This window comes from Neophocaena asiaeorientalis, unplaced genomic scaffold (genome assembly GCF_003031525.2).
Source record: "Neophocaena asiaeorientalis asiaeorientalis breed wild unplaced genomic scaffold, Neophocaena_asiaeorientalis_V1.1 scaffold91, whole genome shotgun sequence".
NCBI classification, from domain to species: domain Eukaryota; kingdom Metazoa; phylum Chordata; class Mammalia; order Artiodactyla; family Phocoenidae; genus Neophocaena; species Neophocaena asiaeorientalis.
In genome coordinates, this window is record NW_020173198.1 from 14,453,488 (window position 1) to 14,479,948 (window position 26,461).

Consider the following 26,461-nt stretch of genomic DNA (forward strand, 5'->3'; position numbering starts at 1 on the left):
CACACCTCCATCACCATGAAATACGGCCCCTTCCCAGGGCGCTACTCACATACTTGCCACTTTGATTCATCATCTCTCTTACTCTCTCCGTCCTTTATTTTTCTTTGGCCTTTGACTGCTTTTTGGGAGTTTATCATATTGAACTTTTATCCCTTTCCAGGAAACCCTATTCTTTTTTTCTTCCCTTTCACAATTAATAAATAATCGTAAGAGCACTTATTTGGACAGAAGCACATCCTGCCTCCTAAACAGAACTGCTGGAGCGTCTCTTTTGGGGACCCTCCAGGCCTGTGAAGGGCACATCACCTGTCACTAGAAGGAGAGCATTTTGGTCCCTCACTGCCATGCGTGGGGGGAGGGTGCCAACAGTGTTTTCAGTATCTGAGCTGCTCTCCATCCTACAAGACTGCTGCGCTTTCACAGCTATCCTCAGAGAAGGGACGGGAGGATGGAGTACCGGGCTGGCGGGTCTAAGTGCCAGGGTGTGGTCAGGGAAATAGAGGTAAGGCGAGTGCGAGTGTGGGCTTTGGAAACAGACATGTTCAAGTCCCAGCCCTGGGATGCTGACCTCCTGTGGAGCCTTGAGCCTTGGATTCCCTGAGTACAATATGGAGGAAAATAATCCCTACCTCATGCATTGTTGTGAGGATTAAATGAGAGGAATACATACAACCATGCTTGGCATAGGGGCTGATATATAGTAACTGCTCAATTAATAGGAGCTGGCATTATTAAGTCATAGCACTAGGCATGGCTCTGAGCCAGGGCTCCAGACCCCCTCGCTAGTTTCAACCACACAAAAAGAGGAGCACAACTAGTCCTAAGCATCTCCAAGAAATAACGTGGGGCATTTAGGATCAAAATTTAAAAGTCACTGGAGTGAGCTGGAAAGAGTGGCTGACGTGTCATCTACCAACAGCAGGAAGTGACCTGCAGAGCGACCAGCAGGTAGTATTCACCTGTTTTCTGTCTCAGATCTACAACGCAAATGAACCCTTGCTACTTCAGAGGTTTTCAACAAATGCTTGCAGCAGTGATTCTAATACCTACTTTCTTTCCCAGAAGTCATGATTCTGAGGTCAGACCACAATCAACAGAGATTTCTGGAAAGGTATGAAATGCAAACTTATAATTTACAGGAAAGGGAACAGGAGGCTATTTTACCAGCAAGAACAGAGTCATTTCTTCAAAGTCAAAAAGAAATGGAAAAAAGGCAAATTTTAGGGAAGAGGAAGGGTGCCAGGTGAGACTGGATTGCATGAAGGTTTCCAAATTATTCCAGAATGTTTTGCGGGTTCCAATTTCTTTTTTCACAGTTGGATTGCTTGAAGGAAAATGTTGCATAAATCGGACTGTTTTATAATTAAATGGGACACAAATGAGATAACCTGGTCGTCAGAAAAAGATGACAAAAACTTGTGAGTCCTACTAGTTTAGAACTCGTTTTAAAAATACAACACCTTTATTGAGGTATAACTCACATAACTGTATAATCTATACATTTAAAGGTATAATCCAATGATTTTTAGTCCATTCAGAGTTATGCAGCCATCACTACAATCAATTTTAGAACATTTTCATCCCCTGTGTAACTAGTTGTGAATTAACTTGGGGGTTACAAACACATGTATCCCCGACTATGCTGAATGAGCCCATCACCTGACCTTTTCAAGAAACTCCCACTCCAGATTCTGCCATCTGTTCTGTGAGTATTATAAAATGTTTCATTCTTCACATCAGGTTCAGCGCCAAGAACTATCCCTTCCAACAGAATTCATCAGAAAAATGTCCTAGGTCCAGTTTCTCCTTCCTCTTCACTAACGAGGGGAAGAGCTGTTGCTGGGGGCCTGGGGCTAAACACTTTCCTGGGAAGCAGGACCAAGGTCTTGGGCCCCACTTATGTGGCCACGGTGGAAACTGATCACAAAGGGGAATTGTGTGTCCAGCCAAACTGGCAGCAGGTGTCACATGGACAGTAATGTTTTTATTCCTTGAGGATCTGGGCAGCCTGTGGGACCAGGCATCAACGGCTCTCCCATCTGTGTGGGCTCCTGTCTGGGATGGATTCCTACCCTCAGGAATCCTGTCCAGGTCAGATCCCTCTGTTGCACACTGTCCCAGCTCTTGGCCGGTCCCTTCAGGGCCCCGATCACGGTCAGTGTTCTGGACTATCTATGGCATCCACATGGCCTGGGAGCTCCAAAAGGACGGATCTGTTTTGCTCACCCCTGAGTCCACAGCGAACAATGTCTAGCATGTAAAGGGGTACTGGAGACTTGTTGGCTCCATCCATCCATCGATCCATCGATCCATCGATCCATCCATGCACCCATCCATGCATCCATCCATCCACCCAATGCTTTCTAAGCAACACCTATATACCTCCCGGTACATCTCCAGGAGAGCTGGGCATTTAGCAGTAAACAAAACAGTGTCTGCTGTCTTGGGGCTTACAGTTCAATAATGGGATGGGACAGGATTGGGGGGGTGGGGTGGGCAGACAATGAAGAAACAGAAACTGTTGGGAGGCAACGAATGCGACGAAGAGAGTTAAGCAGGGCAGGGGGCGTCTGGAGGGCTGGGAGTGGGGCACAGGATGGTCAGGGAAGACCCCTCGGAGATAGCGAGGTCTGAGGAATGAGACAGAGGACAGAGCCAGGCAGGTACCTGGGAAGACAGTGTTCTAAGCAGAGGCCAACCCAGTGCAGGTGCTGCAAGGCAGAGGCATCTGGCACAGTGGAGGCTCAGCTGAGGCCCCTGCGGCTGCCTTGGAGTGGCCAGGGGACAGTGGGGAGAGGCAAGGTCAGTCTTAGGAGCAGACTGTGTGGGACCTCGGGAGCCACTGTGAGGAATTTGGCTTTCGTCCTGAGTAAAATGGGAGACAGTGACGGATTTAAGCAGAGGACACACGTGATCTGACTTACACCTGAAAAGGATCTCTCTAGCTACGGTGCTGAGAATACCAAATTGGCCATGGAGAGAAGCAGCACGACGGATTTTGAAGGCCAAGGTCAGGAGGCAGCAAACAACCTCCGGAAGGCCAAATCCCCAGATCAGGCAATGGGCCTGGTTTTATAAGTGAAGGCCCCACCTGCTCATTTGCATATTGTCCTGCGAGGGTGCAGGTAGAGCCTCTTTCTGACAGACATCACACGCCCCTTTAGGAAAAGTCAGTGAACCCCTGGCCTAGGATATGGGGTGCAGTGGTGAGAGGGGACTAGATTGGGGCTGCACTTCCTGGACAGTGCTTGGGGCTGGGTGAGCTCTGGCCCTGGAATGGAGAAGTGGTTTGGTCTCCAGCTGCTCTACGTGAAGACATGTTTTTGGCCGTATCTTCCTTCCAGCTAAGTGTGGGTCATGGGATCCGGTGGGCAGCCCAGCCTGGGGCCGGCCCCTGGGGCCGGCTATTTGTGGTCATTTAGTGGGCAGCCTTTAGCCCCCCTGCTTGAAGCCCATCAGTGCTTCCCTGGGTCCTCCGAGGAAGTCCAGGACAGTCGACAGGCACAGGGGGTCATGCCTGCGTGGGCCTCATCTCCTGCCGCCTCCTGCCTGCATGGCTCAGGCTGCTTGCAGGACACACATGCACACCATGGTTTTTACAGCCTGGGTACTGCCGCCTGCCCGGGACGCCCCACATTTAACCTAGCCCATCCGTCAAGACCTCCCTCAGGAGCCCTCCTTGCCCTCCAGTTCTGGGAGGGCCGGTGCCCCTGTCCTGGGCTCCCACACCATCATGCATGACCAGACCACATAGCAAGAGTGGGTAAGGCGTCATCTTCCTCAGGACACTGTGAACTCCCTGAGGGCAGGGTCTGTCTAGAACCTTCCACTCCCCAGTCTTGGCAGAGTGTGGTGCAGGGCAGTGCTCATAAGGTTTCCCGAAAGTGGGACAAGTTTGAAGAATTGGCCTCTCCTGAAACAGGGCCCAGGGTATCGAATACATCCTGCTCCTATACCAGACCCCCTGGTTCCCCCAAACTCGCTAAGCAGCAGCTGCTCTGATGGAGGAGAGCTCCTGACTAAGCACCCCGCAGCCTGCCAAGCTGTCAATCCATCTCTAGGCGACCACCGAGGCTGCTGGCCCATGGAGAAGGGACCTCGGTCATGCTGGGCCCCGTGTCGTGCAAGCCCATGGTAGATGCTCAGTGAGCATTTGAGGGTTAAAGGAATGACAATCAGGACACAGCATTTGACCCCAGTGGTCACCGAGAACGCTCTTGTAAAGCCACCTAAGAGGACTTCGTCTCCGATTGTGTTCTCAAGACTGGGTGGACATTTGAACGAGCCAGGGTGAGTCACCGAACACAGTGACCCTCGCCTCACTGTTTTAACTGGGCTGCACTGGGCATGGACACTGGGGCTTCTCAAATGCTCTCCAAGGCGATTCTAGAAACACGTAGCCAAGATGGAGGGCACAGGGGCAGGCTGGCTTGGGCCAGGGCCTCAGGCGGGAGAAGATCTTGCCTGGGCTGGGACTCCATGCTTCCACAAGGGCTATGCCTCTTCCCCGGGCACTGTGGGGGCAGTGCCTGTGTGCCTCTCCAGCTGAGTGTAGGGGTTCTAATCGACTGACTTCCTGATCACCTAGTTGGCCACCCCACGGAAGCTGCAGAGGTACAGGACCGTGGAAGGACAAGCCCACGTGTCTGGTGGACCAAGGAGCTGAGCCGAAGGCTGTGCTGAGCTGAGGAGGCCCCATGACCCCAGTGCCGGTGGGAGAATGAGGCCACTCTCTAGCCTGAGGCTGGAGGGATGCCCTGGGACGCTGGACAGTGCACTCGGCCCCCTTGGCTCCTCAGGCACGGCACCGCTGCCCCTCGTTTGGATGTGCTTCCTGACGGAGATTCAGGGACGTGCTTACTCTAAGATGGATGAAGTGAGGTGCAGAGTCAATCAACTGAGTGGTTTGCTGAGAAAGTGCCACATGCTGGGGACAGGAGACACTTTCAAGGCACAGATTTGAGCTTCCGGCTGTTTGCAGATTTGAGGTCAATAACTTAGAAGGAATTCTCCTCCAGTGGGCTTGTTAGTTATGGGGCTCTGAGCCTTCTGGCAGGCCCCTGAGCCATGTCAGTAATAACAAAGATAGGGAATAAGAGTAAAAACGAGAACATAGAAAGTGAGGCTATGAGCTGGAGTCAGAGTCAGGCAGAGGTAGGATGGACACCCGTGCGGCTGACTTGCTGTGCAGGTCCAGGTAAGTTACTTACCCACCCTGAGCCTCAGAAAACCTCAAATGCAAACTGAACACGTGCCTACCTCTCCCCAGGAGGTTCTGGGGGTGAGATAATGAATCCGTGAACATGCGTGGAACAGACCTTGAAGTACAGAAGGTGGACCATTGATGAGGAGCCAGTGGAGCCTGCCCCCCTCACTCTGTGGCTCAGTCCCTTCCTGACTCGGGGCCCCCGCACATGCTGTTCCTGCCTGGAACACCCTCTTACCTCCCCATCCAGTTTATCCAATGAAACCTTCCACTCTCAACACGCACCACCTACTCAGGGAAGGCTTCCCCGATCCCCATTAGAGAAGGCCAGGTTCCCCATCATCAACCAGTTATTTACTGGTAGGATTCTATGAAAAATGCCTACTATTCTTATAAGATTGCAAGCTCCATGTGGCAGGGCCATACATGTCTTGTTTGCTCATGGCTGTCACCTCAAACCCAAGCACAGCGCCTGGCACACGGTGGATGCTCGATAAATGTTTATAGAACAAAAGAATGAATGAAAAGGTGAACTCCACTGCTTTCCCCAAAACCCACCCATCTTTGTGGCTTCACGAAGGCAAAGAGCTAAAGAAGTCCCCAGACTCACATCGCTGCAGGGCTTGACTATATTCTGCCAGCCCCAGAACTTTCCAGAAGGTTTCTAAATGTATCCTTGACCAGCAGACCTTATATTTCTACTGCAGAGGCTTCTGGGCTTGGCTGGTGCACCAGCATTTTCCATTGCAGGTCAGCACCTTACTATATACTTTTTAAAGAGTTCTGGCTGAGAGCCAGCCCGGGCTACAAAAAGTAGGAGAAAAAGCTGTTGATACATCACACCTATTGGGCAAATGTCAATTGGCTTGAGGAGACCTAGACAACCACTTAGTGCTGCCAGCCAAACACAGGCATCTCAGGCCTGATTTATCAGCAAGCTCTGACAGGTGTGCTCAGAAAACCCTTCTTGGCCTAGTAGTGGAAACTGGAGCTCAGGAACCACGTGTGAGGGGACATCATGTGTGAATTGAGATCACGGTGTCTCAGCTTCCAACTGTGACTCCTCCAGGGTGAGGCCAAGAATTTCTTCAGGTCCCCAAGCCCTGAGCAGACTGTGGGGTGAGATGGCCTTGGAGTGACTGACAACACCACGTAGTCACTGTGTGACTTAACCTCTGGGCCTCAGCTGCCTCACCTGTTAGGTGGGGATGGTACAGGGCCTCCCCCTGCAGGCTGCTGTGACCCCTGAGTATGGAGACACCTAGCCTGAGGCTAGCAACGTGGCGAGCCTCAAGAAACCCTCTTCAGTGCTGCCCGAGCCGCTGAGACATTTCAACCTCAGAACGGCTCAGCGGGGCAGAGATCCAAGCACATTACTGCTTCTTGGAGGTGCGAGCTGGCTGGTCACCTCGCCTCTCCAGCCTCAGTTTCTCCATCTCCCCCCTCCTCGTGGTGTTGCTGAGATCACGAGTGGGAAATGCTCTGCCAACCCTGAGGTGCTAGATGACGTGCGGGGAGAGCACCATCCTCAGAGGAAGATCTGTCACAACCTGGCAAGCTGTACCCAAACCCATCACCGACCATGCCAACTGAGGGTGTACCCCCGCCCGCCTGGCTCCCAGCTCCTGGGTGGACCCCAACGGCCCCCGCACCGCTGTCTCCAATCCACTCCCCACCCAGCTTCCACACAAGCTCAGACAGACATGAATCAGGCGCAGCCCTCCCCTGAGCGCTCAGTATGAAATCCACACGCCCTCCCCAGGCTGGCCCCCTCCCACCTCGGCCACCTGCTCCCCTACCCCCGCACCTTACTTCCTGCATTCCAGTGCATGGGTCTTGCAGGCAACACCCCTGTGGTGACTGGCCCCATGATCTCTAGCACAATGGTCACCCCATTTCTATGTGTGCCTCCCAACGTGGCCGTCAGCCGCAGGAGGTGCTGGAAGAGTGCACGCCGCTTACGGGGGCTCCTTCTTTGGTGGCTCTATCAGGGAAGCTGCCCAGAGGTGCCCTTGCCTGGCAGAGCCTGAGGGCATTGGGGAGATTACATGCAAGCTCCCTGTGGAGTGGCCTGGAGGAGCTGGGCCAGCTGCCCTGCGAGGGGAGGCGGGGCGGGCTGCTCGAGCCCTCTGGCTCCCCCCCAGCCCCTCAACAAGCAGCTGTTCAGATACTGGGACAGCGTGAAGCACCCACAGGGCTGAGCTGCCCCAGTGAGGCAGGTTCTGTCATCAGCCCCATTTGACAGAAGAGGAGACTGAGGCTCAGAGGCCTTACGGAACTTCCTGACATCACACAGCTGTCGATGGGCAGGTACCGAGTTAAACCCAGATGGGCCGACTCCAGGACGTGTGCCCCTGACTTCCTTGTGGCAAGGGCTCCCTGGCAAGGACGTGGCAGGTTTGAACAGCATGGTGGCACGCACTTGTGCCCAAATGCTGGTATCCTTTAAGTGGCTTGAGGCCAGGAGCTTCCTGTGGGTGTCCCAGCTGGCATGGAGGGCCCCTCTGCTGACAGTGGGGCCAGGAGTCAGTACAGGGTGGTTTCTGCATTTGCTCTCTGCTCGGGGTGGAGTGAAGAGATCAGAGAGGGGACGATGAGTGGGCCACAGCCTCCCCCAGGCCCGGGCACTATTACAGGGCGCTGGGATGCTGCTCTGAGTGGGTGGACATCTCCCTTGGGCATCGGGCAGGAAATCTGGCACACACACACACAAAACGTTTTTCCAAAACACCTAAGATTTTATAAATGTCAACTATTTCAGAACATTCTCCGGTTTACTAAGAGTGAGGGGGCAGGGGGAGGTTTAGGGGAGGCTCCATCACATTGACAGGGACCTGCTAGATTCAAGAAGCTGGAGGGTGCATGGGACCCAGCATCTGAGGCCCAACTGTAGCTGATGAAGTCGACACGCTCAGAAAGCCACAACAAAGGGCAGCTTTACCCCAGAAGCACCACGGAGGCTTCATGTCAACTTAGCAGGAAAGGAAAGAACCCTGAGCAGGAGATCATCTCTTTCTCAGGAAGCAGGTAGAAGCATTAGAAAGAGCAGGAGTCTGAAACCAGGCTCAGTCTCTCTGGGATATGGGGCAAGTGACTCTGCTTTTGACTTCTGCTTGCCCATCTGCAAAAGTGGGATTAGTCACAACACAGTCTTCACATATTTACCTCCTGATTTTCTGTAAAGCAACTGGCCTAGTGCCTAGCACATAGCTGGCATTCAATAAAAGGGACTTTTATCCTGGGGCCTTAAAAAAAACCTGTGACGCTAGAAGTACGTACCACACACACCACGCACCTGAATTTTTATCAACTCACAAATATTTTGGGGGGAGTCACTGCAAAGCACAGTCTGAACTTAGTATTTCACACAGTTAAAGTGTCTACTCTCAAATCATGTTGTAAGGATGCAGCTTTCAAGGACTTGAGTTCACAGCAGGCAGAGACGGGGACAGAGTAAAACAATTCATCAGCCCCAATTTGATGGGCTTTGGAATGTTTTTGTGATTACTCTGGGGCTTAAAGGAAGCAGGCTGCTTAAGTGTGAAAGATGTCACAAAGCAGCCATTCCTGTTATGCTGGGATAATACTGACTTCTGGTCCTTTGGGGATTTGAGATGTTAAAAAAAAAATACTGTGTGTGTGTGTTTTTGGAGAAAAGCACACTTATACAAAATGCCATGGCTGGACAGCCACAAATAAAGGAAGCTGCATTTCAGTCATGGGATGCTGGCTACAGACAGAAAAGTATCCCAGAGAGCCGGACCCTCAGCAGGGGTGCCAGGAGGTAGGGGCAGACCCCACTGGTGGCTCCGTCCTGCCACCACACTCTGTCTGTGACAACAAGCCATGGGTGCGCCGGCCCTTGGAGACCCCTGCCAGCCCCTGGGAACTTTTCCAATCATCACGGCTCCTGAAGGCCTCCTGGACAGAAAAACATCCACAAGTAATGAGGATTTTCCTGGGTCAGAAGTTGGGATCATCAAAATGCCCTTGTTAAATACACAGAGAACATTCCGAGAGAAACTGAGGCTCCTTGATATTCTGCCTGAAACTAGCCCTGTGGCCGTCCACCCACCCACTTCACTGGTCACCAAATCCCGTCAGTTCCACGGCCTAGCTATTTCTTCTGGACTTGCTTCATGTTTCTTACCCCAGGGAAATCCTTGTGCAAAGGGCCAGGGAGGCGCTCCTATTTGTTAAAGACAAAAAATTGGCCACAAACTAAACATCCATCAATGGGAGATTGGCTAAATAAACAACAGTTTGCCCACATGACAGACTGCTCCGCAGCAGTCAAAAATGAACAAGGGCACTCTTATGAACTCACATAAAACAAAGGCAAGACATACTGCTGAGCGAAAATAGCATTCATTTAGGTTAAAAAAAAAAAAAAGACAATATAATACTATAGTACAAGTATAGTATGTAAATGCCCTGAAAAGGTATCGAAGGATATATACCAAGCTGAGGAAGAGAGTACCTCTGTGGAGACTTGTTCTCATCCATAAGACGGGCACAGCCTCAAGGTGCACCGGTGGTGAGCGCCAAGGGAGGGGCTGAGTGCGCTTCGTTCCTTTCTGGCACCCCCGTCTCCCCTGCCCTTCTGACTCCAGTCAATCCAACCCCAAGCCTCCCGGCTCAAAACTCCTCTTCCTTAGTCCCTTCCCCATTGCTTCCAGGGTAAAAGTACAGCCCTTCCGCAGGCCCGGAAGCCCTTCACCATCTGACCCCTGCCTAGCTTTCCAGGCTGTGCCTAATCACGTCTCACGGCTGTGACATCAAATGTTACCTGCTCCCTCAAGCCTTTGCATGTGTTATCCCCACCATGCCCGCCTCTCTGCTCTGCACGACCTGTTAATAAGTCCTTCTCCCTGATCTGGTCCTCTTTATATGTAGCTCTGCACAGCATTTATTTACTTCACGAGAGACCTCAGAAAGATCCTCCCTTTCCTGACCCTGGTTAGTATATATGCATCATGTAACTTCCTTGGAATTTTTAAAGTCCTTAAAAAAAAAAAAGCCAGTTCTTCCCTCACCTGCCCCCCGCCCCCAATTCCTTCTCTCCTGGTGGTCTCCTACCCTGGCCCCTAGGAGCTGCCCTGCTTTGAGGGGGCCGTCTAGGGCACAGAGGAGAGGACATGTGGAAGACCCAATGACTTAGGCCTCTGTGAACCTGTGAGTGCTATTATTGTGTCCCGTCCCCACCTTCTGTTTTGGTTCTTCTCCTGCTTTGCAGGTCCTCGTGAATTAACAACTCTCCTTCCAGCCGTCTGCACACTAAGCAATGCTGCTTACTTGGCATCTCATCCTCTTAGATCTCAAGGTGGGCACTATGACTGATTCTTGGGAAGTGGTAAAGTGGTTCTCAAACCCGGTTCCAGGGGGAACCCTGGGGTTCCTCAAGCTAGTTGGGAGACATTTTAAGGCCAAAAAAAATCAAATCAAATCAAAGTGGTCTAGAATTCAAAGGGCTAAAATTTTCTCAGTTTCTGAGTTTTATCCCACAAACGAGCCTTCGATCCTCAGCATTTGTAATCACTTATCTGCTAATGATAACTTGCAGTTAATAAAACAAATGACTCAGCAGAAAAAAACATCAATGGGAAAGAGCTTGGAAAGTTTCTTCAAATAACTTTATGGACTTTCCCTTTAGACGTGGACACTTGCATCCACAGAACACTGTCACATTCTCTGCTGGTTTCTGTGCTTCTGGAACGGGAGACAGCGATGGTTCCCAGGGTTCCTGAAGCACACCTGATCCTCAGGGGTTCTGCCACCGGATACTCTTCAGGACTGAAGACACAGGGGTTTGTGGAGTCGGAAGCCGACGGGCCAGGTGCTCCCCTTCTCCAAGCTCCGGTTTCCTGGTCAGCACACTGAGGAAAGGCGCCAGCCCCCCAGGGCTGTTGCAAGGCTCAGTGGGAACTGCCCGGCTCAGGCAGGTGTGGAGTCAATGATGGCAGCCAGTATCGGGTGCACGGGTATGTGCTGGGGCTGGGGCTGCAGGGGACATGTCTCTGTCTCTGGCCCTGGCTCTGCCTCTAGAGCTGTGGGACCTCAGGCAAATCATGTGACCAGAAATCTCATGGCCCTTCTGCAGGGGAAAGGAAACTCTGCCCTGGTGTTTTATCAGCACCTGGTAAAAGCCTTTCTGAAATGAGCAAATCTGTACAACTGCAGGGTTTTTTTTTTTGGTTATTTACAGCAGGAGGGGCCCCTGGATTATTAACTTTGTGCAAACTGATTTAACGTGTAGAAAGGGAACTTATCACTTGGGGTCCCAAGGGTCAGCCTTGACTAATAACAACGACCATAAAAAAGACTGAGATAACCTTTACAGCACCCTGCACATGGGGAGGCAATCGTTCCAGGCACTTATGTGAATTAACTCATTTTATGCTCACGGGAGCTTAATGAGGTAGGTGACATTTCCATCCTCACTTTTTTTTCCTTTTTAATTGTGGTAAAATACACATAAAATGTACCACCTTAAATATTATTTAGCACGCAGTTCAGTCGTGTTAAGTACCTTCACACTGCTGTGTATCATCCCCATTTTTTATATGAATAAACAGGCCCAGAGGGGTGACTAACTGTGCCAAGGCCACGTAACGAGGATGAGGTGGAGCCAGGACTTGAACCTGACTGTCTGTTCCAGGGCTGTGCTAAGCTGCCTCCTTCGCTGACTCTCACCTGGGCAAGCACTGCTGCTGAGAAAAGAAACCCCACAAAGGATGAACAGAAAGAACAATGGGGCAGGACACCGGACAGTCTATCCTTTCTATCTTTCCTTGGTACTTCTCCATCCTTCCAATTGTTCTGCAATAAACGTACTTCACTTATACTAAGAAGTCCGGAGTCGAGAAGTGACAGGAGCTGCGTTCTGGGCGCGGGGACAGGCATGCACACGAGTAGCTGTGCTGCTTGCTCTGGAACACGCCTGCCTGTCCTGTGCTACCAGCGAGGCTGCCCCGTGTGGGCCTGCCTGAGCCCACAGAACAATCCAAGGTGTAGCCAAGGTCAAATGGCAGCATGAAGCTGGGGTTTTGGTCTCTTCCCACACCCTACTGCCTGGGCTCCCAAGCTTTTCTCTGCCGGCAACACGCTCCCTGATGCACTGTCACTGCCAGAAGGCTCCAGGGCACCCAGCTGCTTCATCATCTGAGGTGGGTAATGACCTCAAGAAGTGAAGCAACACTCAATTCTTCGGAACTCTTTTCTCCTTCCAGCCTCCGCGCCCCCCCGGAAAAGCCTGTCTGGAGCACGATGGCTGGCTCTGCCTACTGAGTGCTCATTTCACAAGAGGGCTCCTCAGACAAGTGCTGGTGTGTCTATTGGGAAAGTGTCTGTTGGGGGTGCACATTCCAGGGGAAAACAGTGTGGGCCCTGGTTTGGGAACATGGTTCCTTCCGAGGCCTGTGTGCTCCCAGCCTGGCAGTATCCTCAGGCTCTCTCTTCACAGCTGCCCTGGGGACACCGAGAAGCAGTCTGGCAAGCAGGAACCCCATGGACTCAGCTCAGCCGCTTGAACACTGATCTCTTAGACACAATTGCCAGACAGCTTTGAAAGAAGCACAAATCCTGCTACTTTTGCTCAGGCAGGATTCTGAAATCTCGTCTCTGCTTTTTGTTCGTGAAAGATCAGGAACAAATTTCTACGAGGATGGCCTCTGAGTGACCCTGACCCCTAGCCTGGTTTGGAAGCGGTGGCTCTGGGAGAAGAGTGTCTTTCTGCATCACAGTTTTGCAGGTTTGTCCCTGATCCAGTGGAGGCGGGCTTGGAGTGGGAGGACTCGGGAGCAGGTGTGTCACACAGAAGACAGGGATGCGGAGCGGTCTGCCTGGGCCAGGGCCACCCAAGAGTCCCCTCTCTCCTGAGGCTCTGTCCTGCCAACCTCTCACGTGGCAGAGCCGTCAGGTGGAGCTCCTCAGCCGTCACCAAGCCAGCCTTGAAGCAAGTGGTCTTCAGAGGCAGGAAGTGGAGGTAGGGATCTCGGCCACCCGTGGGAGCTCTGTGGGCTTGGTCTGAGCCTGTTTCCTATCTGTAGAGCAGAGCAAGTGCTACTTGCTTCCAGAGCTGTGCGGAGGATAGAATTAATGTATACAAAGTGCCTGGCACAGTTAATTCTTCCAGTCAAACTGTACCCCACACTTCCAGAAATAGATGACTTTTCTGTCTGAAACGTGCTGAGGGCTGGAGCCAGCAGTATGATTCTGCCAGATACCACTGAGGCCTCAGGTGGGGAGAAGTCACTTCGGGAGCATCAAAACTGAGTCAGGAATGAAAGGGACTGGCGGTGGTGGCAGTGGGGGCTCAGGGTGTGACCTGGGCGGGCCTGTGTCCGAAGCCTTGCTGTGGATGGGCATCGGGTGTGTGTGACCTTGGGTGGGTGGCTTCCTCGTATGTAGAAGAGGAAAATGGTAGAAACTTTCTTCTGAGGCAGATCAAATGAGAACCCTGCATAAAGTGCTTAGCAGCTCTATATATTTTGCTTTAAATAAAAAAAACAAAGGCCTCTTGGGGTCAGATTCAAGTTTCTGTAACTCACCAACCCAGTGGCCCGAGGCTCTGACCAGGGAGCTGGTGGCTGGGAGGGGTTGACATGGGACTAGGGAGACTAGACTGGAGGGGCGAGGGGAGGGCTCTCCTTCCCATGTGACTCCAGAAAGGGTATTTCTTCCCCTTGGGCAAGCTGGTAGGAGAGAGCTGGCTCCAGTTTTATAATTAGAAACAAGAAAAATAACAGGCCTAAATAGTTTCTGGAGAACACTGCCATGAGATGACATTAACACCTAGTATGTTCTCCCCAGGGGAGAAGTCAGAACTGAGGTCTATGAATTAAACATTGATTTTTTTCTCCCTTTCTTTTCCTTTTTTTTTCTTCCGGATGTCAGTCGAGGCTTTGTGGTCAGCTGGGCTGGCACTGTAATCTCGCATCCTTCCTCAGTTCCTCAGCTGCCAAAGGCTGGCTCTGGAACCGCACTGCCTTTCCACAGAACTATGTAGTATTCTGGGTCAGTGACCGATAAGGCCGCTGTGTTTGCCTTTGACAAAGATCACACCTACGGAAAGCACAGCGCTCGCCCTCGTGCTCAGTGATTCCGACGTTTGCCCAGAGAGAGATGGCGCCCTGAATCCAGTGGGATAAGAAGTGAGGGAAGCTGACTCTCCCACTGGCACCCTGAGCCCCTACCGACTGGGGCCGGAGCCAGACCCAGGTGCGAGCGAGGCAAGTAAGTCACAGTCTGCTGGGAACAATTCACCCGTCCGAGCCTCCAGCTACCAATCCACGTCCCCACCCGCCTTCGCCTTCGACAGTCACTGAGCACCTGCTCGCTCATGAAGTGTCAGCCATCGAGGGCAGGACGAACAGGGCCCCAGAACCTTCTATCCTAGCGCAGGGCAGTGACGCAGACGAGAAGACAAGTGGGCAACTTCAGTGAAAGGTGAGGGCTCTGAAGACTGTGGGAAAGCAGCTCCTCAAAAAGTTAAATTCCTATTCGACCCAGCAATTCCACTCCTAGGTAGATGGCCCAAAAGGCTGAACACTGGTGTTCAAACAAAAACTCATACACACACACTCGTAGCAGCACTATTCACATTGGCTAAAAGGTGGAGACAACCCCATGGCCGCCAACAGGTGTAAGAATGGATAAATCAAAGGAGGTCTATCCACACAATGGGCTGTTACTCGGCCATGAAAAGGGATGAAGCTCTGACATATGCCACAATGTGGATGAACCTCCAAAACATCATGCTAAGTTAAAGAAGCCAGAAACAAAAGGTCACACATTGTAGGGTTTGTATGAAATATCCAGAAGAGATAAATCCAGAGACAGAGTGGATGAGTGAGTGCCAGAAGCCTGGGGGGAGAGGGGATGGGGAGTGACGGCTTAGTGGGTACAGGGTTGACTGGGGCTGAGGAAAATGTTTTGGAACTAGTAGAGGGGATGGTGGCACAAGACTGTTAAGGTACTAAATGCCACTGAGTTGTATACTGTCAAATGGTTAATTTCACGCTGTATGAATTTCACCTCAATTGAAAAACTAAGACCCAGCTGCTGCACAGAGGGGGACTGGGGTGGGTGGGGCCCCTGGGGAGGCCTCCGAAGAGGAATGTGAGCAGAGCGCTGAACGCTGAGAAGGCACCAGCCTCACAGAGGGTTTCAGGCTCCAGCCACAGGGCAGCGTGAGGACAGAGGTCCTGAATAGGACGCGCCTGGCCCTCGCTAGGTGCAGACAGAAAGCCAATGGGGCTGAAATGCTGGGTTGTTTTATTATCTGCAAAGAAAGCCCAGGACAGAGAAGAGAGAGGAGCTGATTGTGGAAAGGGGGCAGGGGCCAGGTTGCAACAGGACTATCCTGAACAGGGTAGAGGGCAGTGAAAGAGGCAGACCGTCCTTTCCCTGGAGCTAAAAGGCTGGTGGGGGGCAGCTGACTGTCCTCAGCTGGGGAAGGGTCACTTTTTTAAACATGTCACTGAACCCTCGTCAGTAAGGGCCAGTGGGTGTCAACCTGCTTGGCTGTCCCACTCCAATCCCCGTAACACGCTGGGTTCTAAGAGCCCTTCTGTTTGGGTAAGAATTAGGAAGGGCCTGGGTAGGACCCGAGCCAGAGGGACGGTGGTGTTCTGTCACCAGCCCTCCCACCCCCAGGTGAACGCCTCTGAGCAGCCTCTGGGCCAGAAGGAGCACAGACGGGGTCAGGAAGGCCAGAGCCCCGGCCCGTGGACTGGAGCCCACTGCCCCCTGATGCCCAGGCTTACTTCCGGGAATAGCCTCTGCTCTGGGGTCTGCTGGTCCACGGGTGTTCATGGGAAGACTGCACTGTGGGCTAGTTTTCAACACCCCGCCCTGCCTTGGCAGATTCTGGCAATCAGCTGTCACTGTGCGTCAGTGGAACGAATCCTCGAGGGCACCAGCCATGGAGCACCGCACCTCAAAGCCGGACTCTAGAGCCAGCCGTGCCTGCCCGCCAGACACGCCGGTCACCGCTGACCCCTCCCTCCCTGGCCATGCGCACACCGGCCTCTGCCCTCGTGGAGCTGAACATTCTATGGGGGCGAGAGCCATAAACATAAAACTGGCCAATAAACAGAATTTGTGGTTTCTTTCCAAGCCAAATGGAAGAAGAAAAATATACCAAAGTGGCTACTCGCCTATTAGTCCTGATTTATATTCTACTTTAATATCTCTTCCAAGGAAATGAAAGGTATATTTTCATCAAATATAATCATGTATAGCTTGGAAAGGGGGAGACAAATGGCTCTGTGACAATTACTTGGACCTGCAGATAAAATTGGAAGATGTGTCACAGTAGAGCTGCCTCTTCCCGCAATCTCCCAGAGGCAGGTGGCCAGCACTGTTTCTTCCCCTGTGAACTGTTCCCAGGCAGGAGCAAGGATCCCACCCGGCCTGGGATGTTGCAACAGTGTGGCCTATGGCAAGGGACACAGAGCAATACCCAGATGGCAGCTATGGGTGCCATAGCATTGGAGGCCAACCTGGGCCGGGCTTCCGATGACCCCTCCAGCAAACTCTGAGTAAGGTGAGCGCGGTGAAACTGACATGCAACCAACCCAAGTCTTATCACCCGGGTGCCCGGGACGCACATCTCACTCACTTTGTGACAGGAGTTAAGCCGAGGAATGCTGCTGAAGATCTGGGGGCCGCCGTTCCCTTGTGTTCCCTTGTCAAAGTGCCTCAGCCTAAACCACCCAACGTCTGGGGCCCCTGTGGGAATTGCTCGTCTCCCTGGTGTCCGCACAGGGAGAAGGCATCTGGCGGGATCTGCTCTGAGGCTGTGTGGAGAATAAGAACAAAGCCTCACTCCTTACGCAGTGAAGACTGAATGAAGGTACCGTGCTAGGTGCTGCGGTACAGCGGTGAAGGGGACACTCCAGGTCTCCGTGGAAGTGACCCTCTCCATGGGGGAGGAAGGTACACAAATATGTCAATTAGGTACGGAGCCCCAGGGCCACGGAGAACATAAACCAGGCTAATGTGATGCGGGGGGGCTGGGGGTGAGGGTGGGGATCAGGAAAGGCCTCTCTGAGCAGGTGGCACGCAGACTGAAGCCTGAGTGATTGGCAGGAAGTAGCCACACACAGATGTAAGGAAGAACATTCAATGCAAAGGCCCTGGGGCAGGAGAGAGCACAGTGAGTTAGGGTAGTGGTTCTCAAAGCATGGTCTGGGGAACCCTGGGGGGCGTCCCAGGGTCAGAACTTTCATAAAAATAATGTTGGCATTTTCCTTTTACACTCATTTTCCCAGGAGTACACAGAGGAGTTTTCCAGAGCCCACGCTCTCACAACAGGTTGAAAGCAGAAGCAGATACGAGAATTCAGCTGTCTTCTATTAAGCCAGATATTAAAGAGACTTGCAAAAATATAAACTTTTTTTGTTTTGGAAAACAGTTATTGTTCATAAAGAACTATGTTATTTATTTTTACATAGGATGGCTTATTATTATTTTTTAAACGAATAAGTAAATATTTAAAGTATTTCTCAGTTTTAATTTCCAATACCTGAAATATCAATAAACATAATCCATACAAACTGAAGCTCTGTGAATTCCTCAATACCTTTCAAAGAGTATGAAGCGTCCTGGGACTTCCCTGGCGGTCCAGTGGTTAGGACTCCGAGCTTCCATTGCAGGGGGCATGGGTTCGATCCCTGGTGGGGGAATTAAGATCCCACATGCCGTGCGGCCAAAAAAAAAAAAACAAAAGAAGAAGGAATCCTGAGGCCAAAACCTTGAGAAGCGCTGACTTGGAGGAGCAGCAGGGGTGGTACAGCCGGGGCAGGGACAGCACGAAGGCGGGGGGGCTGCGTCTGAGAGGCCGGCTGGGGCCCATCCCACAACGATCACACAAGGTCAGAGCAAGAGATCTGGATTTTGTTTCGGGCGCAACGGGAAGCTTACTGGAGAGCTACAGGCAGGAGCATGATATGATCTGACTTATGTTCTAGAAAGATGCCTCTGGCTGCATGGAAGGGAGGGAACGAGGCTGGAAGCCAGGGAATGCCGCTGATGCTGCGGCCACAATCTAGGAAGAGATGCTGGTGGCGGGGGAAGATGGTGGGGTGTGTTCTGGAGGCAGAGCAGCCCTGTGGGTGTGGGAGAGCAAAGGGAAAACGAAGGATGACCTCAAGATGCTGGGCATCTGTGGGGCCAAATCTGAGCTAGCAGGTGGTGAGGAGCGGGGCAGGTGGGTTCCTTTCCCTCTCTCGAGTCACGCTAAGGCTCACTCTTCAGGTCACATCTCTGGCCCAGGCGAGGACAGGGGGGCAGCGAGCCCTCTTCACCCAAGGCCCCTCTGGGGCACAGCTGAGAGAATGTCCCCACCACCAGGGGCTGTCGGTGGGGAGACACTGCCAAGGGGTGGATGGCTGCGTTCAGGCGCCACCTTTGACTTCCACAGTCCCAACTGGCCCAGCGTCACGTATCCCGACCCTGGGACCAGCAAGAAGACACTGGGCATTCCAGCTGTGCCCCCCTGCCCACTCCCCAACCCGTGAGGCAGCAGGCCCGGGCCACTGTCGGCAGGGCGACACCCCCAGCACTGGATAACCTCACTCTTCCCCTGGAGCCCAGGCAGGATGGGAGAAGTAAGTAATTGCAAAGCCTTTTGCAAACAGAGGGGTGGCTATGCAGAGGCCAAAGAACGTGACATCCAGCTCTGTTTATTAATTTACACTTGCCTTGTTCCAAAGATGGGGGAGCGGAAACAAGGACCAAGCTTTTCTCCTTAACCCATTAGTTCCTGAGCTCAGAGAAGCCCTGATGACCCTAAAGAACTGATTTCTTAAGTAATATCATCTTAAATGTCAATTATATTTCAATTTAAAAAAGTACGAAGCGGTGCTTATACAAATGTTATAATAAAATTACAACTGTGTGTTTATTGATTTTTTTTTTTTTTTTTTTTTGCAATACACGGGCCTCTCACTGTTGTAGCCTCTTGTGTCGCGGAGCACAGGCTCCGGACACGCAGGTTCAGTGGCCATGGCTCACGGACCTAGCCGCTCCGCGGCATGTGGGATCTTCCCGGACCGGGGCACGAACCCATATCCCCTGCATCGGCAGGCGGACTCCCAACCACTGCGCCACCAGGGAAGCCCACAACTGTGTGTTTAAAAAAAAAAAAAAGGAAGAAAGAAATGATTTCTTACCAGGCCAGTGTGTATTTAGTTAACCTAGACTCATGGTCATCATTTATATTTACTTAGCAACCATCTCTACAGGGCAGAAAGCAACCTGGAGAATTTTTAACAAAGAAGCCTCCAGACCCCTGAGCAGGCAGAATCATCTCATATTGCATGGCTGAAAACAGAGGTAGGGCTACAATCAGTCTTGTAGCCTAAGACTGGATTTAAGAATGAAAGCAAGATTGCTTTGGCTATTTGGGGTCTTTTGTGTTTCCATACAAATTGAAGTGGGTGGCAGCGTGAACTGGCGCACTTTTTCCAGAGTGCATGTTGGGACTACATATATTAAGATGAAAAAACCTCCCCTTTGACTCAGCAGATCCACCGCTGGGAATTTATCCCATAGACACGTGAGATTTGCACATTTACACAAAGATACCCCGAGGAGGTTCACTTTGACAATGGAAGAGCAAGACACTGGAAACGACTCAAATGTCCATCAATACAAAATGTTATAAAAGACTTTTTTGTTCTGTCCATATGATAAAATACCACACAACAGTGAATGAGCGTTAGGTCGATTTACATGTGCTTACACGTAACACTGACTTGTCAATAAGTGAAAACAGCAAGATGTAGAATCACACATATGGTATAACCCCGGGTGTAAAAACAGACAAGCAAAACATTTCTGGAAGGAAATGCAAGAAACTGTTAACCATGGTCACTTCTGGGGCCAAGTAGTCTTATTTTTCATTTTATCATGTCCTGTTTGGGTTTAAAGAAATCATATGCTTATAGTATATACTATATTTCTGAAATGAATTAATCAAATCGAAGAATGAAATCAGAATGAATCACGGGGTGGAGGGGAAACAGGGATCCTTGTTTGGGTCAGGTTCTTTTCACTAGATTTTGTTCTTAAAGGTACAACTGCTTTTGAAAACATTTTGCCACATTTGCAATTGAGGTTCGAAGCCCTGACTGTGGAGAAGTGAAGTTGCAAGGGACAGCTTGGCCAGTTTTCTGAAGCTTTGTAACCAAGGGCAAGGTTATCTTTCGAGGGGTTGGGATGCATATGGATTTACTTAAAGCAGACATGTCACAACAGGAAGGGGGAGCCTGCCGGCCCTTCTGGAGAACCAGTACTTTCAGCTTCACCAGGCGACCTTGAACTTTCTATTCATGTTTCTCTTTTGGAGAGGCAGGGAGGAAAGTTAGAGATGCGCTTCGGGGAAAGTGGGAAGAGAGGCTCCCAGAAAGAAGAGAGTGGCAGCCGCCCCAGGGGCAGCAGAACCTTCTTCTGAAGTCTCACTTCTTCAGGGGCTTAAACAGGAACTGCACACACTAGCTCTTCCTAGTCATCCTACATGGAGGAAATGACTCTCCCACAACCTCGTTACTAATAATCTAAAGTATTTCCAAGAAATTTCCAAGAAATTTTTAACCTTAATTCTGAGAAGTTCTTCCACACCCTCAAACAAATCTCTGGAAAACCAAACCCTGGCGGCAGAACACCAAAGAGAAAGCCAAGATTTCTTTCTGGGGCTTGTGTTTAATCTTGTGTAGCACTTTGATAAGTTCTAAGAAACGGGGTTTCTGAGAGGGGAAGGAAAGCCTACACAGGCTCAAGACAGAGAGGGTCCTGGAACCACCCCTCTCCCGCTCCCCGGAGGGGACAGGAGGTGGCACAGGGTGGGGGCTGGCTTACCTGGCACCTTGTCCACCGATGCAAACACAGAGCGCTGTACTGTGGGGTCGCTGCTGCCCCGGCGGCACTGGTCGTAGAAGCGGAAAGGCAGGTGCTGGGTGGAGGACGAGCTGAGACCAAACCCCAGGACTTCAGTTGTCGGCTGGATCGGGAGGTCCAGGAGGGCTACGTTCAAACAAACCCGTGGCTCAAGCTCAGCACGTGCGTGGGATGGGAATGTAGGTGACAAGATTTTGGGTGGCACGGCTGTAGCAGGTGTGGCCACATCCCTGCCAGGCACATCCCTTGGACAATGCCAAGCAGGCAGCCAGCAGCCTCGAACTGGGGTGACCAGCGTGACACCAAGGGTCCCGCCTGAGGCTCATAACACAAGCAGTGCCTACAGAGTGGTTCAGAGATGAATGCCAGGCCCATCTTCACCTCGGATTCTTGGCTTCCATACACTAAAGACCCTACCAAGGCTTAGCCCTGGGTACAGTTTCAGACCCCAAAGCAAACGGGGCCAATTCTGCTGTGAAAGTTCATAAATCTATGCGTGTAGGGAAGAGTGTGTGAGACAGAACTTACACACACGTGTGCCTGTGTATTTATGAGTGTGTGTATCTCTGTTGCTGTCCTCTCTTCCACGCAGAAATCTCACGATACAGCAATTTGGAGGGGCTTTTTAAAATCAGTGTGAGAAATACCCAAGGCGTTAGTTCTAACAGCCACTTTACGGCATAATTCTCGATTTTCAAATGAAATATTTAGCCTTCATGCCAGCTGTGAGAAATTGCTTTACATTAAAAAAAAAAAAACAAACAACCCTCTGGAAATAAATCTTAAGAGAAAGGACTGAATGATTTAAGTCACTTTGCACATTACAAAATGCTTCTGTAATGATTTTGGAGGCCAAGTTTCAGCTAAGTGAGAAATAAGATGAGGACTATATGGGATGCAGGCCTGCACAAATCAACGGGGCACGTGCAGTAAATGACTGAGTTCGCGATATCCAGAAACCCTGCCCTCCAAGTGTTTCTTTTTAGGTGACCCCTCGAGAACGCTCCCCTTCTCTCCCAGTGGACTGGAAAGCCTCCCAGTGACCACACCAGAACGACCACTGGTGCTTGAGCTGAAAGACACTGGTTTCTTGTGAAAGGCTGTTTGTGATTTTAGGAGTTGACAGGACGCCTTTTCCCCGAGGAGGACGCTGTGCCTTCCACCCTGATGAAGGGAATGCCCTCATTTCAGTGCCTTCACTTCTAAGAAAGCTGGGGCCTTCCTGACACTGGGCAGTGTAGGGCCACCTCACAGATTCACCACAGTCCCGGTGCAATGTGCAACAACACTTCCGAATCCAGTGCTGGGTTACGGCCCCTCACCAGGCAGGGCTGCCTCTCATGAGAGCTGGGAACGGAGAGGAGGAAGGGATGGGCATTAGTGTAGGAAGTTCTGTGTTTGGGTTCTGCCAACTAACTGCCTGCGTGGCTGTGGGCAAGTCACTGAGCCTCAGTTTACTCTTCTGTAAAATGGGCAGAACAGGCCCTACTCATCTCAAGGGTTGTTTTAAGGGTCAGAGGTGGCAGAGGAACGTCGAAGCGCTTTGCAGGCATACGCTAGAGAATGTCCATGTGCGGGAGGGAGAACCGTCGTCCCACACTCACAGCTGCCTCTTGCCTGGGAGGGAGGGCTTGCCTCTTCCAAGCAGCCCTAGACTTGTAGAATCAAATACTCAAGGTTCTCCATTCTCTCACCAAAACACAACTCATTCCTGAACCATACGTTTCCTCTTCTAGAGGAGTCACAAGGGTTCTCAAGGTCAACGTGAGAGTCATGCCGATGGCCTGCGGCAGCTGCTGCCCCACTGCCGAGAGGACACCCGCCGGGGCTGCACTCACCAGCTATTCTCTGCATCTTCATGCGTCTCGCCTGGATGCGGCCCTTGGCCAGGCGCTGCTTGGCGATGATGCAGCGGATGTGGTCCGAGAAGACGAAGGTGGCCTGCAGGATGGGGAAGGGCTTGGAATGGGGGCTGGATGCAGGCTTGTGGATGGTGATATTCAGGGCGCGGCTGTCGTCCTCCACACCAGTCACCTGCATGTCCTGCGGGGGGAGGAGGCCAAAGAAAGGGTGTCTGTTAGGTTCAGGGGGAAGGTAGCTGCTCGGAAGCTGTGGATTCACATCTCATCTAGAATGAGGTCCCCCAGATTGAACTTTGCTTTTGCTCTGGAGGAGACCATCAGCCCCCCAAGTCTGAGAGAGTCAAGGATGGGCACAAACCAGGCCAGGCCTGGCGGGAAGTGAGGGGTGGGAAGCACAGACAGTTCAAGTGGCTGATGCTGGCCGTGGTGGCCGGTTCCATCCCCGCGAGAACTTGAGGCAGCTAGTAAACACACGGGACACCAGCCTCTACATGGGGCCTCAGGGAGCCCAACAGACTCCAACAATTGTTGCTTCGGAGAACTAGAGATAACAAACCTAAGTTCCTAGTCCTTTCCAGTGTGATCTCCAGCGTAACAATTCCTTCCTTGCTTCTCTTAAGAAGGGGGCATCCTTAGCTCCCATTTGTATGTCTCTGACGAATTCCTGGTCCCTAAAGGAAATAGCTAACTCCAAGAAAGGAACAGGGGAGGACCACTTAGCAGACGTTTGAAGAAAGTTACACTTGAAAGGTAGAGGAGAACTCACGTACAGCAAGTATCCTCAGGACAAATCCAATCTAAAACCTCAGATTGGATTCTGTGCAAAGAATTTGCTTCCCACTGAGTAAGGTTTGAGATCAAAGCAGGAGACAGGAGACAGACATGAAAGTCAGAAAGGTGGGGAAAATGTTGAAAAGGCTCATGAAGCAAGACAGATACTGTTCACAGGCATTCAATCTGGCACAAAATGTTGCAGTGGGAATTAGATGAGATATTACGCTTTTAAGACGGAGAGAGAGGCTGGCATGTAATAATGGCCTGACAAATAGAAGCTACTGGAAGACAACCAAAAGAAAAGGTTTATGTGCCTTTCATTGTCTGAGGGACGACATGTGTTAATCCTTTGAGGGATAAAAACACTTTCCTGACACTAAATTCTAAAGGAAATTGATCATAAACCTAGATAAATAAGAAGCACTAAGTCACCTAATGGACAGTCTCGTACGCGGAAGTCTTTCTAAATGAGAGGTTCTTCAGATAGCTGCTTCTCACACTACCTTCTGTAAAAGACCTTTTTTAAATAGAAAGATCTTGAAAAAGAGGAGGCTGGGAAATGGTTGCAACAGCATCCTCAAACACGTGGGTGGTCCTCTTGGGGAGTGGGTTGCCCTGGAGAGGTGGATGTGGGTCGCCCCAGCAAGGCCTTGCCAGCAACCAGGACTGCCCAGCAAGGAAACGGACTCAGCGCAGGGCAACTCAGGGCCCAGGGGTCTGGCGGGGGTGATGGTTGGGGAGGGCGTGAGCTGGAGGCTGTTTTCAACTCATCTGGTTCCACGCTTTGTTCGACCAACTAGCTGGCATTAGTCACCCATCATTTAGACAAACATTAAGAAAACCCACGCTCCAGCTTGACGTTTGGCAGTTTAGAGCCCAGGCCTGCTGGAGAGGTGGAGGACACAGGAACGTCCATAAATCACCAGTGGCAACAATCATTCTAGAGAGGAAATAGGCACAGCCCAACTTCTTGGTATCTTCCCTAGGGAAATGTTGGCCCAAGTGCACAAGGAAGTCAGGACAATTCTGTTCACGGCAGCACTGTCTGTAAAGGTAAAAAGCTGGAAGCAGCCACGGGGTGCTGGCTAACTCTGCCTTGGTGTGTGGTCAGGAAGCAGTTAAAAGAACACCAGTAAGCCTGCAGAGACTAACACAGTCAGTTCTCCAAAACATTAGTTGAGTGAAAAAAGCAAAGTTTACAATACATTCAATGTGACAGGATAAAAAATACACACACACACACACACGCACCCCATTCCAACTATATGTTGTACAATTTTTAAAAACAGTACATGTAGTTATAGTCATACACATATTCCGCAAAGCACCGTATCTGATAACGGATGAGAGGAGTCAGAATTGGGTTTTGGTCAAAGGGGACTTGGCTCTTATCTGTGAGGTATTCTAACTTTTGTCAATGATAATCTGTTCATGTGGCCCTTATGTCATTAGAACTTGACCGTAAAGATGACACTTTTGTGGGTGTTTGTACAGCCAACCGAGAAGAGCTTCCGGAGCTCTCGGCCATCATACCTGCAGAAGGCCTGCGAACTTGACCACTCCCCAGCCCAGCCTGGACACGTCAGGCTCCACCAAACTCATCTGGTAAATGTCGACAGCCAGGAACCGCTGGAGCATGCTGCCATCCTTGGTGATCACCGTGCATGCGATCAGGTCGCTGTTGTCTGTGGTAGAGGGGGACAGAGAGCATAGTGAGGTGCAGTCCGCTGCCCAGCTTGACGGACACACTCCAGCTGACTTGTGTTCTGCCGGGCAATGCAGCTTGGCACCGGAGCCTGGGCTGGAAGTCACACACACCTGGGTCTGAGTCCCTCCTCCAAGTCATGCTAGGCAACTTACTGTACCTCTCTGGGCTTCAGATTCCTCATCTGAAAAATGGGGATCATGCCCCTCCCACTCAAAGCACTGTTTGTGAGGACTAACTCAGATAAAGTACATAAAGCATCAGTACAATGTTAGCTGTGGATTAGGCACTGCACCTGTAGCTAAAAAAATAACCAACAAATCCAGTATCCCAGTAACATTTCAGTGCTTCCCTGCAGGCGTTGGTGGTTTACACCTGTGATGGTGTTCACCTAGATTAAGTGAAGACAGGAAACAAGGAGCCCCTCGCTCGGTTATAGAATCACCAAGACCTCAGTTTGGTGTCTGACAACTTAGAGCCGAGCTCTACACTAGATGATGCGCCATCTGGGGCAAGGCACTTGGACTCTCTAAACCACAGTTTCCCATCTGTAAAATGGGAATAATGTCCCCTATCTTGAGATGTCTGATGCCTTAAAATGAGAACAGGTAGGTAAAGCATTTAGCAGGGGGTCCTCAGCTTATGCTTGGTCCCTTCTCTTAGCTGGAAGTTACTCCCAGATTTGAGGTCTAATTAACTGCTTGTCCTTGATGGCTTTGAAATCACCAGAGTAACGCAGAGCCATTAAATCTACAGTCTGCTTTGAGTTCCCTCCAGTGAAACCCTCTGTAACATGTTTTTTGTTTTTTTTGTTTTTGTTTTTGTGGTATGTGGGCCTCTCACTGTTGTGGCCTCTCCCGTTGTGGAGCACAGGTTCCGGACGCGCAGGCTAAACGGCCATGGCTCACGGGCCCAGCCGCTCCGTGGCATATGGGATCTTCCCGGACCAGGGCACGAACCCGTGTCCCCTGCATCAGCAGGCAGACTCTCAACCACTGCGCCACCAGGGAA

At 51.2% G+C, this 26,461-nt stretch overlaps 1 protein-coding gene across 3 annotated transcripts in view; it reads right to left on the reverse strand.

Annotated features, from left to right (window-relative positions):
• Window positions 1–26,461, reverse strand: part of CLEC16A (C-type lectin domain containing 16A) — a 208,797-nt gene that overhangs the window by 29,211 nt on the left and 153,125 nt on the right. For all 3 annotated transcript variants that reach the window (XM_024744278.1, XM_024744276.1, XM_024744277.1), the window contains exons 19-21: window positions 25,279–25,430; window positions 22,948–23,152; window positions 21,071–21,235 (exon numbers count right to left, since the gene is read on the reverse strand). In XM_024744278.1, the coding sequence (XP_024600046.1) occupies window positions 21,071–21,235; window positions 22,948–23,152; window positions 25,279–25,430 (522 nt within the window). The remainder of the gene's footprint in view (window positions 1–21,070; window positions 21,236–22,947; window positions 23,153–25,278; window positions 25,431–26,461) is intronic.